At 45.0% G+C, this 18,617-nt stretch overlaps 4 protein-coding genes across 4 annotated transcripts; 2 read left to right on the plus strand and 2 right to left on the minus strand.

Annotated features, from left to right (window-relative positions):
* Positions 1-594: 594 nt before the first annotated feature.
* On the minus strand, positions 595-3,635 carry EDB91DRAFT_1244094 (uncharacterized protein; the record flags this gene model as incomplete). Its single annotated transcript, XM_041322375.1, has 12 exons — positions 595-626; positions 697-796; positions 827-843; positions 899-1,022; positions 1,086-1,347; positions 1,401-1,723; positions 1,764-1,776; positions 1,836-2,388; positions 2,446-2,671; positions 2,724-3,041; positions 3,091-3,169; positions 3,226-3,635. 12 exons carry the CDS (start codon positions 3,633-3,635, stop codon positions 595-597), a joined length of 2,457 nt encoding a protein of 818 aa, XP_041181823.1.
* Positions 3,636-5,234: 1,599 nt separating this feature from the next.
* EDB91DRAFT_1244096 (uncharacterized protein) lies at positions 5,235-6,325 on the plus strand (the record flags this gene model as incomplete). Its single annotated transcript, XM_041322376.1, has 6 exons — positions 5,235-5,480; positions 5,537-5,598; positions 5,654-5,699; positions 5,756-5,908; positions 5,962-6,137; positions 6,193-6,325. The coding sequence occupies 6 exons, from the start codon at positions 5,235-5,237 to the stop codon at positions 6,323-6,325; spliced, it is 816 nt and encodes a 271-aa protein (XP_041181824.1).
* Positions 6,326-10,685: 4,360 nt separating this feature from the next.
* Positions 10,686-12,902, minus strand: EDB91DRAFT_1078536 (uncharacterized protein; the record flags this gene model as incomplete). The annotated part of the gene is made up of 8 exons (XM_041315032.1): positions 10,686-10,895; positions 10,944-11,258; positions 11,308-11,727; positions 11,779-12,051; positions 12,106-12,147; positions 12,196-12,439; positions 12,519-12,744; positions 12,794-12,902. 8 exons carry the CDS (start codon positions 12,900-12,902, stop codon positions 10,686-10,688), a joined length of 1,839 nt encoding a protein of 612 aa, XP_041181825.1.
* A 1,487-nt stretch (positions 12,903-14,389) lies between these two features.
* EDB91DRAFT_1244099 (uncharacterized protein) lies at positions 14,390-18,105 on the plus strand (the record flags this gene model as incomplete). The annotated part of the gene is made up of 8 exons (XM_041322377.1): positions 14,390-14,566; positions 14,619-14,679; positions 14,870-15,098; positions 15,151-15,283; positions 15,335-15,607; positions 17,350-17,599; positions 17,655-17,776; positions 17,848-18,105. The coding sequence occupies 8 exons, from the start codon at positions 14,390-14,392 to the stop codon at positions 18,103-18,105; spliced, it is 1,503 nt and encodes a 500-aa protein (XP_041181826.1).
* Between the last annotated feature and the right edge of the window lie 512 nt (positions 18,106-18,617).

Genomic DNA, 18,617 nt, shown 5'->3' on the forward strand with positions numbered 1-18,617 from the left:
ACAGTGGTGCATCTGTGCATATCAGTAACACTGAGGCAGACTTCTTTAGTCTACGCCCTATCCCCCCTCGCACTGTCAATGGCATTGGTGGGTCTTCCATCCAAGCTGTTGGCATTGGCACCCTTCGGCTTGTTGTCGCTAAATGTATCCACATTACCCTTGATCATGTGTTGTTCATCCCAGCTGCTACTGTTCGCCTTATCTCTGTGTCCTCTCTCTGCACCACCCATTGCTGTGTTGCATATTTTGATGCCACCAGCTGCTGGGTTCAGGCGCCTAGCGGTACACGCATGCTCTCCATCAGGAAAAACCCAAAATTGTCAGAGTCATAGTGGCAGCTATATAGCGCTACATAGGTGGTGTAGTACTATGTAGGCAACCAGGTTACTATATAGTGCTACATACTTGGTGTAGCCGAAACGAGGGCTATGTAGAGCTACAGTAGGCGCCAGAAGTAACTTGTATTCACTGTAGTCACTGTAGCGCAGTAGCAGTAGCAGCAGTTCTAATCACTACCAGTGGAAATACAAAATGTCTCTAGGTCAATAAAAGTATTCAAATAAAAATCATTTGCCATCTCATAGACGTTCGTACTCATCCACCTGGGGTCAACAGATGGTCCCATCCTTGGAATAAGGTGACACGGACAAACAATTTCATCAACATGTATCACGGCTGCATTCCAATGCAGCTGACGAGTTGAACGTGACACTTGACGCAGACCAGAGGAGGGGTCTGGCTCCCAAAATGGTGTGAACCACTCGATGTAAGCCAGTGCTCGGGAGTATGTACCAAACTGACGAGGCAGAGTGAATATAGTACGAACCTGTGCAACTCGCACACCTACGGTATCTATTTCAATATTCTGACATTTAGGCCTCAAATAATGGTTACTTACCTTCGAATGTCCGCAAACTCGACATCCAAACACCATCACTTATCAGCGCCATGTCGAATCTAGCGGGGGATCCGGGCTTGTGGCCAGGACCAGGCTGCACTTCAGGCGTCGCTCTAATGCGCCACTGCTTTGGTGAGTCACTGATGCATGGATCAGGTGGAGTAACAATGACGACTTGTCAAAAAACATTGAAATGGTCATGTGGGCCAGGGATAATGGTATTGTGTGGCATGTGGGAGTGCAGGAAAGATTTAAGAGCTGGGAGAAACATAGTTGCGCCGTGTATGGCGACAAGGTGCTGGATGGACTGTTGAGGGTGTGCAGGGGTTTTGGCAAGAACATGGACCACATCAATGGGACGTGTCGGACTTGCATTGGTAGGGGCAGCACCACGTGACTCAGATTGCAAGTCTTCAATCTCAGAGTCCGAGTCCAATTCCAAGCCATATCTGCGCTTGGATCTGTGCGACTGGATGCTGTGGTCGACTGAGACCATTCTGACAACCAATTGAGGTAAGAACTACGCAGGAATACTGCTTCCTGGCGTTGAAGCCATAAGGCCATTTGTTCCTCATAGTTGCGCTTGTTACTTGCACGATAGGCTTCTTTGGCGAAGTTGATGTGTAGTTGTTCCGGAAGCTCGGTGTTGAAACCGTCGGTGGAACCAAATAGTATGATTGACTCAACAAAGTGCGAGATTTGGTGTAATTTAGGAATATTGAAGTGTTCGCGAACTTCAAGTTCCTGCAGGATATCCTTATTGGCGTGAAACACTGCAAGAGCACTCTCCAGACCATCAAGGGATTCACTTGTATGTATTCGAAGCTGTGCGTAATATGAAAAGTCCAGAATGGCTCGCAGCGACCACTAAGACTTGACTGGTAAATAAAATTAATTGCATCAGTGCAGACTTTGTCGAGCAAGACTTAAAGCATACCTTGGGACAGCACCAGCGAGTAGACCAATGAAAACATGTTGCATTTCTTTGTGTTCTGTACCTGTCCACTGTCTCACAGTAGAAATACCTTTCTTGAAGTGCCGAAGACCAGGATAATCTGTCATTGCCTTGAAGCATGCGTCCATTTCATCTTCACCAACAATTTCAAGACACCACTTAACTAAGTGGTCTTTGAAGACGCCTTTATGGACCTGGTGAAGGAGGTCAGGCGTGAAGGCAAGGAAAATATTGGTGTGAGGGAGAGTAGCCCAGAATGGTTTGTAGATGGCATGTAGCCCATTGTCGTCAAATTGAATTGGATGCTGACCATTCTTCTGCTTCTCTAATACCTCTTTTGTCACCTCAGGGTCCCACATCAGCGAAGTCAATGGATCACCTCGTTCATCTGCTGTGACCAAACACTTTGGACACCAATTTTCTTTGCAACACACCACAAGACATTGCTCCGGAAAGTCGGCTACATAAGCAGCAAGGATGGGGTAGACTTGACAGATCAACAAGTCGGCGCAGACCATCTCAACACCATTTCGACCTGCAGCAACAAGGGGTTCAAGGAGCAGGGACATACAATGGTGGAAGAGTCAGTAACCAGCAAGGGAGCGCGCATCAGATGTAAAGCAATCAAGCTTTCCTGCAGGTAAGTATCCAATAAGGACTGTTGCTTGCGCTGATGTTTGCCGCCTCTTCTCTTTTGCGATGTTGCCAATGGAGAGGTACACAGGCCATGCTGATTTATCGCCTTGGAATTGCGACAGACATGTTTTGTCTGACGAGAGAATGATCGGTGCGATGGTCGCACCTTTTGGCAACTGTTTCTGGACATCATAGGTCAGTACTTGTCATTTTCGCTTTTTTGGGGGTGCTTACTTGCTTGTCACACCACCAGTCCGCCGTCCACATGTCATCAATTACTCGGTGAAGTCCTGCGGGGTCCTTGTATGCTCGTGCAGGTGCATACACCATATGATCGCGGAACAATGGATTTCCAATGAGGTCTTTGACGCACTCCACAGGATTGCACATCCACAGTTTCATGTCTTCATGCAACATCTGGCCCTTCTCATCTGTTTTATTTCCCTGGACGGTAACCTTTTTGCAGCTCCAGGCAGCTCTGTGTGGGAGCTTGTCGACTTTCTGGAGGAAAGATCGGTTATTGTGAAATGAAGGTTTCATTTGGTTTTGTGTCTATTGCTACAGTTAGTACAAATTCTTCAATTTTCAACACTATGCTTACTATCGGTAATTTTAGAAATTTGTCTGTTTGAGTCTGGCCAAGGCTTCTAACAAGCCACTCGGCGAGTCCCCACTCCTCCCTTGTGACCTGAAATTAATTGCTTTGCAGACACAACAGACATAAATTGGTACGTACGCATCACAAAAGGGGGCCCATTCGTCCTCGCCCTTACCCTCCTTATACTGTTGAAACCTTTCAAAGCCGGTTTGTCCTTCACGCACTGTTTGGCCAGTGCCAGCACATTGTTTGAAATATCGCCTGTGGTCCTCATCTTCATCCTCCTCAATGGTGACCCATCGATTTTTTGGTGCTGTTGCATTGTCTGCATTGGGTTGGGAAGACTCAGAGCATGAGCAGCAATGTGGCGAAAATAAGTTGGCATTAGAGTCGGTGTTGGTGTTGGTGTCTATACTAGGTATGCCGATGTCATTTTGATTTTCAACCAGCAGCTCCCATTGCCTTCTGCATTCAGGGTGTCCTGCAATATGTTTTTTGACACCTCCCAATGTGGGCATCTCCTTGGTACAGAATCCACAGTGAGGCATGGTGAGTGTTTCAGAGGTTGCTTTCTAACTTCGCAATGTTTTTGATGGTAATTTTTTTTAAAGGCAGGTTTAACGGTAATTTTTTTAAAAAAGGCAGGCCCTGGTCTAGACCTCGCCACACCACACTTGTCACTATTGTGTGGCACACCACATTACACTAGTCTGGATATACCATGGACGGCAAGAACTAACTCTGAAAGTTGCGCCCATTTGGCCTCCTCACAATGCCTGACTTCTACCTCCCAGTGCTCTATGATGAGTCTTCACAAGTTTGCTTGCAATATGGTAAGAGCTGGACCCGGCGCTATTTCTAAGAGCTGCAAATTTTTTGCATGCTCGCAACCCTTCACTTCTGCCTCCCAATGCTCCAAAATTAGTCTTTGCAAGTAGGACTGAGAAACCACAATAGGGCCGGGTGTTTGGCAAAATGGCGGAGGAAGCGGATACATAGGCTCATTGAGCTTTGGCCTGCAAGCCAGTGAGTATATGGGCTGTGATGAAGATGTGCAGCTAACCTTTTGACAATAACATTTCCATTTTTACAGTAGCTGTTTTGTCGCCTATGGCTGGTGACATGGGACTATACAATTTGTCAGAGCATGCCAGTGAGTGTTTGATGCAGACTCCATACCACTTGTTGACCGAGTTATCCATGGTAATGAAAATATTGCAATGTAGTAATGGTACACTTGCTGCTTTTTATAATTTCATGTCCATTGATCACAGCTTTGAGGTCTGAACTTTACAAGCCATGAAATCAACAAAAAAATTCAAGGTTTAGATGTGAGTTGTTTATGTCTTTCATAGCACTATAAAATCTGCTGAACCATGGGTTAATTCAGACAACCATGGCTACCAGTCGCAAGGTTGCCTCCAAGCATGCAAAATCCACGGACACACAACCAGCACAACCACCTGTGTGTACCACAAGTGGTCGACAGCAATCGTCGACTGAAAAAGAAAATTACCATGGTAAATCCTGACAGTATTGTGCGAGAACGTCTCACTCACTAGTGACTCTACAGTCTCTGAGTCTCAGCACGTTACCCATCGCCAAGAACACAAGGAAAAGAAGTTAGAGAAACAGAAGAAAAAAGTACTGAAGGCTACTTACCAAGCTGATCCTGACATCTTTGAGCGAGAGCTGTCCGAGCTGCATAGCGACATTGATAGGGAAGAAACTATGGTTTGATCACCCATTTTCTTTTCCGCAACTCAGAATAATCACAGATAAAATATTTATTTAGTTCTCAGATCACAATATGTTGTCCAAGCTGTCCTGGCCCAAGGTCCTGACATTCAGTGCTGGGAAAATCCCCCCGCCGATGTTGCATAATGCCAGTGCCACCCGCAAGGCTACTACCACAGGTACATGTCTACTCTGTTAATTCTATACTAAGACTAATCCACCTCCGCTACTATCAAGCAGCTCCAACTCTGAGTCCATGTGATGATGAGTCAACAGACTGTGACTCTCAACCTGAAGCTCAGGTTGACCACACTGATGACTCAGAAGAGGACAATAACGACAATGCCGAAGAACTATCGCCAATAGCTTGAGGGACCAAGCAACCACTTGATGTGACTTTGGAAAATGCCATGGTATTGCTGAAGATCAAGGAAAATTCGGATGGTTCATGCCAACACATGAAAGCCAGTGACTTTGATGATGTCTCCAAAGAGATTCTTGTGACAGCGAGCTCTATTTTCCGGTGTCTAATTGTCACCCAAGTGCCATTTCCCGATAACCTTGCTGTTGAGACGAAATTGGCAAAAGCAGCCTGGCATGAGGCGTGTCAAATCAAAGGTGTCAATGTCAAACTGACGCCTTTGGTGGTCAAAATGGTGAGTCATCTGTTCTCCATGTGTTCTTCATCTGATTTATATCATACCTTGTGAAGCTCTTGACCCACACATCACAAGTGCGCAGGGAACTTAAAATGAAAATGCAATCACTGACTGGGTCTTTTTTTTGGTTTCTGGATGAGCAATTCCAACGATGTGATAAGACAGAATAGAGATCTAGCAGAGTCTTTGAAAGACGGTTCTGTGTTTGCTTTCAAGGTACGCATTTTGATGATCTACATCGTGTTTCAAGTCCTGAGTCCTTGGACTAATAGGATTGGGCATCGAAGAAGGGAATCTACAAGACCAAATTACTGCAACTGGGTATCAACATCATGTGGTTTGCGAATCGTCACAACGAAGGTGTCGTATACCATAAATACTTTAATCCTATGCCCGTCGAAGTTATCGCTCTTGTGCTTACAACTGTGAGTCTCTTGTTCTTATATTCAAGTTGATGGTGCTGATGAATCACTGGTAGATTGAATGTTGTATTGATGAATGGTTACAAGGTCTGAAGGAGGATATTAAATTCACATTGGCTACTTATGGAACTGTCTACCATGATCATTTCGGCTCATTGCAGCGTTTCAATGAGCACACAGCGCCTTATAAACTCCTTGAAAGAATTTGTATCAATCTGCACGACACAGCTCGGTGCGTTGAACAGTGTCCTTTTTGCAAATGATATTCTAACATTCATGCTTTGAAGTTTCCATGCAGGTGTTGACACCCTCCCTACTATGTTGTCATTTGCATCCCGGATCAGTGACGAGGCATTCAAAGATGCCATCCAAGAGTATCGACTTGAGGAGCAGGATGATGCGGAGGCTAGCGAGTCGTAAAATGTGTTGACTTGTTGATTAGTAGACATTCAAATTCAATTGTTTTTGTGATTCTGTGTGCTACTATGTGATATATGTATTACTATATAGCTGCTGGAAGCTGGCAGTAGTAGCACTATATAGCTGCTGGAAGCTGGCAGTAGTAGTGCTATATAGCTGCCTGTAGTAGCACTCTGAGGAACTACAGTCTACTACAGTCTACTACAGTAGTACATGGTAGCGCTACCTGATTCTACATAGCACTATATAGTATGACATAGTTGCCTCACATACTATATAGAAGGGACTTGACTACTGAGCTACAGAGTCTACCCTGGCTATATAGTACTATATAGTCACCAGGCTTTTTCCTGATGTCTGGGACCCTTACCTCCCACCACCTATATGCTCTCTCTGGTGGCCAACTGTCAGCTGAACACACCCACCTTGCCCAGTGCTTACCTACTAGTGCTGCTGTGGTCCGGTCCTGAACCATGGTTCGTCCTTGGTTCAGTCCATGGTTCTGAATTTTGCACGGACCAAACCGGAATGAGGTTCGTGGTCCGCTGTCTCCCGAACGGTTCAGACATAGGTTCAGACGTTCCCAAACCGTTCCAAACCCCGAACCAAAGCTTCCTTGTGACATTGGCGAGGCATACACTCATGGTCATTTTGACTTCTGGATCCTCGAGATTTGCACCGATTTTGAATTCTGTCTGGTTCCCCATGTTGTAAGTAGAAGTCTAAGAGATGAGTCTAGAGACAAGATAACATGAGTGAGAAACGGTGTGCAAAGTGAATAAGAACTATACCTCAGCATTGATGAAAGAACCGCTGAGGTACAAACAGTGCGATACAACGAGTTTAAAAGCTATACTATAGAGTCTGTGATGGCAAATGAAAGAAAGGAATACAAGGAAACATGGTGTCGAGTTGAACTTCCAACACCCCATGGTCACTTTGACTTCTGGGATTCTTGAGATTTGTATTGACTTTGAATTCTGTCCGGAGGCTTGCATCCTGCACCTCCTGCTGTCCAATAAAGCTCAAGGTATGAATTAACTGGCACAATAAACTCAATAAACTGATTGATATATTACATTGAGGTTTGGATGGACGCCAATGGTGATTCATGTCACCAGGTGATGAGGTAGGAGCTTCTCGCAACACACAACGAGCTAAATTATTGAGACAGGACTTGGACAGTGTGATAGCGGAGTTCATGTTTGTGACTAGAGGTGGACCTGCCAGCAAGGTGTTGATCATGTACAAAGAAAAGAACAAATGAGAAGTACCGGTATCAGGATCTGGTCGTCTGGGAGATGGGTATTACATTGCAGTAAGTTGCTCTCAGCCATGTGCAAATATAGCGAAATCCAGTTCTTAGGGCTCAGAGGAAATAGAATCAGCTATTTGACACGGATTTTTCATCCGAAGTAATATCTCAGCACTTGCCGATTGTAAGGCCTCTACTCAGTTTCTAACTTGGCCTGGTCATGGCCTACATAGCATTTGCTCCGAGAGTCAATTGAGGACGAGCGCCTGAAACGTGGAGAAGTTGTTTATAATAAGCTGGAACAGGGAGGCTTGAGGAACCAGAAGAGGGCTACAGACTTTCAAATTTTATGGTGGCATGTGAATGGTCCACACGGCAGTCTTGCCTGCTGTCGACATATAGTGCGAGAATGACTCTGAAGTTGTAGTCAGCAGCCTGTGCAGATTTGCATGACAAAGACCCAGAAAATGAGTTCTTCTTGTCATTACATGCTGCTAGCAAGTACTGCAAGCATGGTTGAAAGTTCCTTCCAATTATACTGTGTCTGTGTTTTTTTTTGCTAGCTGTAAAAAAAATTGGGTTCAGTTCACGTTCAAACCAAAAAAAAACCAAACTTGACCATTTTGAACTGTTCGCAAAGGTCCAGTTTGAGGTTTGGCGAGTCTAGTAGAACCGGACCTAGGTTCGGTACTCGGTTCTTGCTCAACCCTCTATGAACCAGACCAAACCAGACCGCGGCAGCACTATTACCTACTCTCCAACCATGGCACTGTTGTCTCAGTCACGTGAACTATTGCACTGTGTATGACCTTGCACACTCCGGTAATGCCACTGGTATGCCCATAAATCTTTCTACTGAACCTCCTGTTTGTGACGATTGCATCCTTGGTAAACAGACCAGGACTAGCATCCCGAAGGTTCATGTGGGGGATAGGGCTACTAGGAAGTTAAGGATTGTGCATGTTGACCTCATGGAGCATCCAGACACTGTTTCGGCTGCGGGTAATAAATATGTGATGGACATTATTAACAATTCCTCATCTTATGCTTGGGCAATTCCACTTGCATTGAAAGCGGATGCCCCTCCTGCACTACAGGCCTGGGAACGCATGCGCAAACTTGAACTTGGGCTGAAGGTTGGTACTTATCGCTCTGACAATGGTGAACTCAAAACTACGTCCATGTGGGAGTGGCTCCTCTCACGTGGTACACAGCACCAGTTTACCGCCCCCCACACATCTGTGCAGAATGGTCATGTCAAACACTTGCACCGCACTCTCATGGGGAAGGCTCACGCTATGTGATCTGCTTGTAATGTGCCTGTGAACCGTTGGGATGAGTTTGTTCTGACCACCTGCTACCTCTCTAACTGCACTCCTGTGTGTTTGCAAGCTGGACATACGCCTTATGAATGCTGGTTTGGGCACAAACCTGACCTATCTTGTTGAAGCCTGGATCGAAGCCCGAGTAGGAGATGTCAAAGTGAGACATTGCGAGCGCTAACCGATTGAGGAACTTACAACCAAGTGACGTCGGTCATAGAATCTGATAAGTAACCATTTTATTTCTATGTTACAGCTTATTACCTATCACTATGCTAACTAGCTTAAAACTACAAGTTGTCAGACCAAACATCTCAGTCCGTTTCCTGAGACTGAGATGTGAGTTGAAGTTCCCACTTTTACATAAGTTACAACTAAAGCTAACATACCATTAGATACATTTTCTTATCAGCTCCCATTTCTCGCTCCCTCTAAGCCTCTCATTGCGAGATATCTCACCTTTGCAAAGTCGGCTGTCGTGCTTTCGTCCTCATCCAGAACCAGCACAACCCTAAGGTCTACAACCGTTCCATCAAGTGTGTTCTGATTGGCTACTTGCTTGACTCGAAAGCTTACCGTTGTCATCATCGTGCATCTCATAATGTCTTCGTCTCTTACCATGTATCCTTTATAGAGTCTCACAATGCTTGCCACACACCTCTTCAACCTGGTGTTGTTCTCAACGACTCTGATGCTGGTTATTCTAACACCCCTCCGGTCTCTGAATGTTCTCCTGCATCTGTTCCCCTGCCTGTGTCACCACCTGAGCAACCTCCAGCCCTACGTCGATCTTCTCATGTTCCTGTACCTTCCAAGAAATGATGCGCTGCAGAGGGCAAATCTTTTGTCTCTGCGACACAACGTGCTGTTCAGACCACCGCTATTGCTGCTGAGTGTCTGCAGGCGCTCCCTCCCAGCCCCACACTCACGTCTCCCTTCCCTGTTGTCCCTGACGTGTTTGCTGCTGTGCTCTCTGAGGAGGAGCTTGCTTGTCTCGCTGATCTTTTCACGGCCATGCCTGACCACCTTGAGAACGAGATGTCCGATGATCTCTCTACCTACTCCAAAGCCATGGCGTCTGATAACGCCACCGAGTGGACGTCAGCCCTCCAGGAGGAGTTTGCCTCTCTCAAGGACCTTGGTGTGTACAAGCTTGTTCCACAATCTTTTGTTCCCCCTGGTCGTAAAGTCATGTGCAGATGTCCTGTTTTCAAACTGAAACGCGATCATAATGGTAACCCAGTGTGCTTTAAGGCTCGATATGTGTGCAAAGGCTACTCTGCTGTCTGGGGCCAAGATTATACTCATCAGGAAAATCTCAGATCTGCTTTATGTACTTTTATGTACTTTTATAACTTAATCAGCACAAATAAGCAGGAGCGCTGAACTGCGCTGGACAAGCAAAAAGTCACTTTTTCAGACCAGTCAATCTCTGATTTTCATCTGAATTTCACTTATCCCTCTGGCAGTAAGTAGAAAAAGCAATCATTGCACACAAACAGTAGGATAAGCAAAGTAATGAAAAAGTCAATTCATCAGAGCCAGAAAATGGTAGTATAGTCAGATGATGCAGTAGAAATTACGAATGAGTGAATACGTGATGCAGGGACCAATAGTATGAAGGCAGCAGGGAAATCGGTGGCATAAGGGGTGGGCAACGAGATAGAATGATTCTGTTGAGATGTTAACAAAATGTCAGTGATATTGCTGGCCAGGGGAGAAAAAAACATTACAAATGAGGGCACGCTCGTCGATGCTCTCCTCGTCATCGTCGTCAGAACATTCAGCTCCTGCTGCTGATTGACTTCATGTATGATTCCGTCTCCTCGTGGCAGTTGGCAAATGAGAACTTGTAACATCCACTCGACATCTTGCCTGTTGCCTTGTTGAGTACCATTGGAAGCTTGACAGCAAACTTGCTGGTTGCTATAGATGCAAGAACCTCTTCAACCTTGATGATGTTGTCTTGAACAAACTTGAGCGCGCGTTCAAGCTGGAAAAAAATCAGAACAGCAATTTTCGGATCAAACATGAATCTCACTGCAACAACGCAGAGCATGATGGCACCATCCATGCCTCCCAAGGAAAGCTCATCAGTATTCAGTGCAGGAACATCGATATGGTCAGCATTCACAACGAGATGATTGGTTGCCATCAATTGGAGTATGAATGCTGACAGGTAGGCCATCTCCCACAATATATTGTCTGAGTCTTCATAAATAAACACATATTTTTTGAGGAGTTGCTTGGCAACTTCGGCATTTGGTGCGTCTTTGATGCAAGAGCAAAAATCTACGATGATAGCAAGTGCCGCAGAGCCAATGTTGCTCCTCCACTCTGAGAGCTGCTGTTGTGTCTAGAAACAGTATGAGAGACCCGCACAGAAATATTTAAAATGAACTTACCACAGCGAATACAGCGCCGTTTGGATTCACCTTGTATTTGACGCCAGGGTAGACCACTTCAAAAATGTCCTGCAGCGCGTCCGCCATCACGGACTCAGACATCTCCCATGGATTAGGCTGACTTCCAGCCCAAAGAACTGCTGTGGACAAAAAGGCCTTCACCCACTTCAAGTTGGCAGGTACGGAAAGGTCAGTGTTACAGTATTGACCATGCGGCTTGATCACCTCCTGTGCAGCAGTTGTCCAGTGGCCTGGTGGGACTTGGGTGCTGGGGGGAGGCATGGTATCATCATAATAGCCTGCTGGAACTTGGGTGGAGGGGGGAGGCACGAGATCATTGTCATTAGTAGACTCTGAGCTTTCTTTCTTCAACTTCTTTGGTGGTGGAGGGGCAGCGTTCTGAGATACAATGGTAGACACCTAAAATACATGAATTGTGTCAGTTACAAGTGAGAGAAAAAATACACGCACTGATGTAGTCTTGTGAGGAGCATATTCCTTCTTCTTGGTGGTGGGAATTGTGGTAACCTCAGGCATGAAGCCTGTCATTTCCTGTGAATCTTCTATCAGAATGTCAGAATTATCTGTGGCCTCAGACGAGGCCTCAGATGCAGTCTCATCAACAAAATCCTCAACATCATCGCTAGCGGCCTTCCACTTCACACTGCCAGACTCAGTGACATAAGTCATCTGCTCAGGCTTGGAGTCACTCTCGCTAGCGGGAACAATTATGGTGGTAGGCTTCTGGAATTCAAGGTAATATGTGAAGTGAATCAATGATGAAAAACAAAGACTTACTCTAACTACCTTTTCCCCTTTCCAGCGCAGTGCAGCTGGATGCTGTTCAAGACCATCAGGATGGTCATCGAGACTATCGACATCACTAACCATCAGGACATCATCGGATTCATGAATGTCAGGTTTAGTTGCCTTCTCCTTGTTGATCCTCACAGATGTGGCCTTGGAACTAGTGCTGGTACTAGTAGTAGCAGCGGACAAGATTGATTGGGGTGGAGTAGGAGTGTGCGATTCAGATCTGGAACTTAATGTGTTGGACTTCGGGTAAGCTTTCTCTGGGACATCATTGGCCCAGTTTTTGAGATAACCGCCAAGCAACAGCTTTTTGGTTGTACTTGAAACTGCACGGTCAAGAAAGAATAATGTTGATTTGGTGAGTAAAAACATTGTTTTGAATGAGTGCGTTGACTCACGACAAAGCTGCATTGTTGCCTTTCTTGTCACTGACAGGTGTATCAATATCCGAGTTATTATTGCTATCAGTTTTGGTATCAGAATTCCAGGCGTTTCTGATGGCTTCCTTTAGTAACGTCTTCATCTTCTCTGCTGTCTGTTTCTTCCCAGGTTTCTCAGCAACCACATCAGCCTCACCAGCACTCAGTAGCATGTCCTCTGGCCCATCATCAACGGTTGGCGTATCTAGTGTAAGTGTCAAGCTCTGTTACTACCCTTGATGTGAGGCTCATACCACTGGCAGCATCCTTAGTAGGCACTTGCTGGCTTTTGCCTTTAGCGTGAGGGTGGGGGCGAACAGGTTTCGGCTTGTTTCCAAGCACTTTCACCTCAAGAGTCACCATATTGTCTTCAATTCCTGCAATTCGTTCAGCAGCCTTCTGGATTCATGCACTCTTCTCCTCAGGGCTTTCAGTTTGCATGTGGGTCATCGGCGACCTTTGATTTCTTGGTACGAGGTTTTCTCTTTGCATTCTGGAGGCACTCCTCAGCTTCGGCCTCCAAAACAGGCCTGCCAGGATGAGCATTTGCATTTGATGGACGAGTCCGACACATGGACACTTCTTGTGAAGCTTTGGGTGCCATGCCTGACTGCTGGAGATGATGGGAGGGTGGATAAAATAGAGTGAAGAGCTTGGAGATGAAAATTGCACGGTACTGGCCCTGTTAATTGAGACAAACACACGCTCACATTTCTTTTACGTTTAGTACGTCTAGTTGGGCAACGGGTCAATTTCAACATTGCTACCCTAGTGTGTCTAGTCCCGTTTAAGTTACCGTCTACCAAGGTTCGCATCCGCATTTCTGTTTTGTTCCTTTATCCTCTCAGCTACATTCTAGTACACCATGGTGCCCCGCCCTGCTCCTCAGCACTCTCGAAGGAACCACATCCCATATCAATTCCCTTGCAGTTATCCTCAATGCAACCAGCACTTCAAATCTCTCAGCGGACGAACAAGACACCACACTGCTGTCATATCCCATACCTCCAGATCCGGAATTCCAGATCTACTTCATTGAAGTCCGGTCCTTTGTCTTACTATTCCGCCCGGCGCTCCGCCTTCATCTCCGCACTCACCCCTAACTCCTTTTAGATTAGCTATTGCTCTGGTTACCAGTTATGTCCTATTCCGCTATGCTTACTGATCCGTCCATTCTTACTTCATTTCCGACTTCACTGCTTTGATCTGTTACACTTAGTAATAGATTTTCCATGTGCCTCATACATAGCCCTTACCTTTGCTGACTGATTTACTTACATGATACCTACAGTATATAAACCCCTGTAATACTCCGGAACTCCTTAGTTCAAATATCATCTTAGTTCTGCTCATTCCTGCAATCTCCGGACTTGAGTCTCACCTCTTGTCCACCTCCGAGTCTTAGGGGTTAAACCTTAGGACTAATCCTCTGGCTCTACCTTAGGGTAGTCTAACCTCTGTCCTGTTTCTACTCCGGATTTCCGTAGTGGCCTTACTCCATCCTCACATAGTCTTCCGGAGTTCCGCCGAACTCCACCAACTTCTGTCCTCCGGAATTCCCCGGACTTCCGTCAGACTTCCTCTCTGTCCCCCAGAAATTAAGGGCACATACTCGGGTAAGGGGCGCAGCGTACGAGCTGAAGTCGAAGCCCTTTGAGTAACCTCTCCCTTGAGCACGACCTTAACACTGGGCCACATCGCTACTCAAACACCATGATCACCCACCTTTTGTGGATCATAAGGATCTCTACAAGACTATCGATAACATCCCAATTGGCGGCGTCAACTGGCAGTCTTTCAACATCCAGTACTCCGGAGATAAACCTGCTGAGTCTGATGTGCCTCCGTGGATGAGTAAGCGGTTTGATGTTTGGTATCACGACCCCCGTGAAGTTGCACAGAACATCCTGGCTAACCCTGATTATGTCAACAAGTTTGATTATTGCCCGTTCCGCGAATTTTCGGTCAACAAAGATGAACGTCGCTTCCAGGACTTCATGTCAGCTGATTGGGCCTGGCAGCAAGCGGTATGTCCCTACTATCTAAAATTAGCCTCCTGGTCATGATCATTCCTTTCAGGATATCATCGCCACTCATCCAAGCAATCTCAGAGCAATGTTTGTGCCCATAATACTTGGAAGTGACAAGACGACTGTGTCAGTCAGCACTGGAAACAACAAGTACTATCTGTTGTATTTGTCTATCGGCAATATGCACAACAATGTGTGCTGAGCACACCAAAACGCCCTCTGTCTTGTTGGCTTTCTTGCCCTACCAAAGAGTAAGTTTTTTCAAGTCACTTCATACTGTAACTTGACTCTGTCCTGTAGCAACCAAGGAACATGCAGAGACAGAAGAATTTCGCAATTTCCGGTGCCAGATCTTCCATTCTTCACTCGCGAAGATACTCGACATGCTCAAAGATGCCATGTCAAAGCCCAAGATTGCACATTTCGGCAACAGCCATTATCAACGTGTTGTTTATGGATTAGGTCCATATATCGTGGACTATGAGGAGCAGGTGTTACTTATGTCTATCATGAGGAGATGGTGTCTGAGGTTCGTTTTACTAGTTCTTTCCCTGCTCTCCCAATGTTTGATGCCTTTGCAGGTGTCTTGCTCCATGTCAAAGCCCAAACAATGATGCCCTTTGCCAATGCAAGGCACACAGAGAGGCCCTCTTTGAAGAGGATATATTCAGTAGTGTGCTGCGGAGTGATTTCGGTATTGTTGGTGAAGTTGTGGTAGGCTTCATTCAGTTACTGGAAGTGCTCACAGGGCTGATCTACGTTTAGCCTTTTACAAACGACTTCCCTCGTGCCGATATCCATCAACTTATTGCACTAGATCTCCTTCACCAGATCATCAAAGGCTGCTTCAAGGACCATCTAGTTGCATGGGTGGAGAAGTACCTCCATCATATTCACGGAAAATGTGAGGCAGAGTGCATTATGGATGATATTGACCAACATCTGGCTGCTGCTGTTCCATTCACTGGCTTGCGGCATTTCCCGCAGGGCCATGGATTCAAGCAGTGGACTGGGGATGACTTGAAGGTGCTCATGAAGGTATGTATATGTATTCTAATTCAAATAAGACTCGACTGATTGAATATCATACAGTGGCTCAAAAAAGTGTCTCAATGTTTGCACATTTTCATATAATTGCATCATTGTGAGCCAGAGTGTAGGAATATAATAGGGCTATAGGGACATGTCTGAATCCCTTGTATCCAGGCTTGAATCTGAGATATGCAGCGTGGGAAGTGATGTCATGGAGCGGAGATATGGCTATTCTAGTTTAGTGACTCATTGAGACACTTATTTGACTTTATATCAAAACCATGGAATTAGACCACCTACACATGATGTGATCAATGACACATGTCTTAGAATATTATATGGGATGTGAAAGTATAAAAATAATAAAAATAAAGCCAAACATCAACCTTTTTTGGCATCTTTTATCACTGACTACACAAAATCAATTCAACACTCTTTCTACACAATTCAACCAAATTTTTATAGAATATCTCACATTATACTTGTGTCCACTAAAGTATTATAAATAAAACTTGCTGTAGACACTATACAAGCCTTCAGAAGTTCATTGGTGATCACCATTCTATGCTTTTTACCTCTACTATTTAGTATGTTATTTGCTTAAACAGTACTGACAAGTCTGCAAATGCTGCTCAAGTGACAAAAAGACTGTATAATATCTAGAAGCAGCTTATTACATTTCAAGGCTAGAATTAGGCAAAAACATTCCTTTCTTTTCTAGCACTACAGAAGAGGAGATCATAAGCTTCACTATTGCCATCCATTTGGCCTCAGATGATTAATTCTAGTTCTATCTGCTAATAGTATAATGTTTGTTCAGCTATTCATAGTACAGCACTAGTGATACATAGCAGTGTTTACTCTTACTTCTATAGTGCCAAATAAGAAAGGGACAAGTCACAACATGGTGTCTGCAATGTAATAAGCTGCTTCTAGATATTATACAGTCTTTTTGTCACTTGAGCAGCATTTGCAGACTTGTCAGTACTGTTTAAGCAAATAACATACTAAATAGTAGAGGTAAAAAGCATAGAATGGTGATCACCAATGAACTTCTGAAGGCTTGTATAGTGTCTACAGCAAGTTTTATTTATAATACTTTAGTGGACACAAGTATAATGTGAGATATTCTATAAAAATTTGGTTGAATTGTGTAGAAAGAGTGTTGAATTGATTTTGTGTAGTCAGTGATAAAAGATGCCAAAAAAGGTTGATGTTTGGCTTTATTTTTATTATTTTTATACTTTCACATCCCATATAATATTCTAAGACATGTGTCATTGATCACATCATGTGTAGGTGGTCTAATTCCATGGTTTTGATATAAAGTCAAATAAGTGTCTCAATGAGTCACTAAACTAGAATAGCCATATCTCCGCTCCATGACATCACTTCCCACGCTGCATATCTCAGATTCAAGCCTGGATACAAGGGATTCAGACATGTCCCTATAGCCCTATTATATTCCTACACTCTGGCTCACAATGATGCAATTATATGAAAATGTGCAAACATTGAGACACTTTTTTGAGCCACTGTAGATATATCTGCCTGCAATAGAAGGCCATTTACCGACTGACATCATCCACACATTTCGTGCCTTTTTGGAATTCTGCTACCTGGTCCAAAAGAATGTTATCACGGAGGACACGATCTCGCAAATAGAAGACACAATTCGCCGGTTCCACCACTACCATCAAATATTTCACTGGCTTGGTGTCATTCCTACATTCTCACTTCCACGTCAGCATTCGATGAAGCACTACCCTGACCTTATCCGTCTTTTCGGTGCTCCGAATGGGCTCTGTTCCTCTATGACAGAGAACAAACATATCAAGGCTGTGAAGCAACCGTGGCGTTGGTTGAACAGGTACAATGCACTTGGGAAAATGCTTGTAACAAATCAATGGCTCGACAAACTTGCCGCCTTGCGCATAGACTTTACCAAACGCGGTATGCTCAACAGTACATGTCTTACAGATGCCCTACATACTGAAGGTTAGTGATTTGGTGTTATGCTATGTCTTGCGCTGATTTCGCATGGATAATTCAGGCAGTACCGATAACGCACCTGATGCACGCGTGAATACCACTGTTCCTGATGTTCAGATCGAATCTGGTGCCAACTTGGATGATGGCAAGATTGATGATGGGCCAACGGAGGTTGAGGCTCAGGTGCAGCTTGCACAAACATGCCATATGTACTAGTTTGATACCCGCTATAACATAACTCATCACAATGACAGAATGCAAATGTGCGTGCACCGTGCCAGCACTTGCTATCAAGCTGTCTATTCCGCACTTACAAGAACTTGTTGGGAGGTTCCTATTTGAACAGCTTCATCCTCGCAACCTTCATGACCATGCAACCATCCCAGCCGAGAGCTTCCCAGTCTATGATGGCAAAGTCTCGGTGGTCAATTCAGCGTCATCAAGATTCTACGCACCCAGTGACCCAAGTGAGATGGGAGGAATGCACAGAGAACACATTTGATCCTGCCTGAGATGGAGGAATGGACCCAGTCGCTATGATTGTGTGTTTACTAACACATGACCAGAGCTTGAAGGAATGCGAGGACTTGAAGTTGCGTGAGCACTGTGCTTTTTCTCATTCAAGTACAAGTGGGTCCTATACAAGTGCAGTGTCGTTCATTGGTTCGATGCCATCAGTGAAGCTCCTGATGAAGACACGGGCATGTGGATAGTTCAGCCATCCTTTGATGGTCATTCACCGAATATTTCTGTGATACACATAAATGCAATCTACCATGCAGCTCATCTCCTTCCTATCTATGGTACTGATTATATCCCTCGCAACATTAATTTTTACCATTTGTTAGATGCATTCTGCGCTTTCTACGTCAACAAGTTCGCTGACCATCATGCATTTGAAATTGTATTTTAATCTAGCTTCGATCCAGAAACCTTCAGCAATGCCTGTTTGTATGCGAGCCATTTGCAGTCGTTCGAAGGCCTCATTCTCCTCTCCTACCCCCCCCCCCGCCTCCGTTAGAGC

Source organism: Suillus paluster (genome assembly GCF_016628075.1).
Source record: "Suillus paluster strain FC165 chromosome Unknown EDB91scaffold_6, whole genome shotgun sequence".
Lineage (NCBI taxonomy): Eukaryota > Fungi > Basidiomycota > Agaricomycetes > Boletales > Suillaceae > Suillus > Suillus paluster.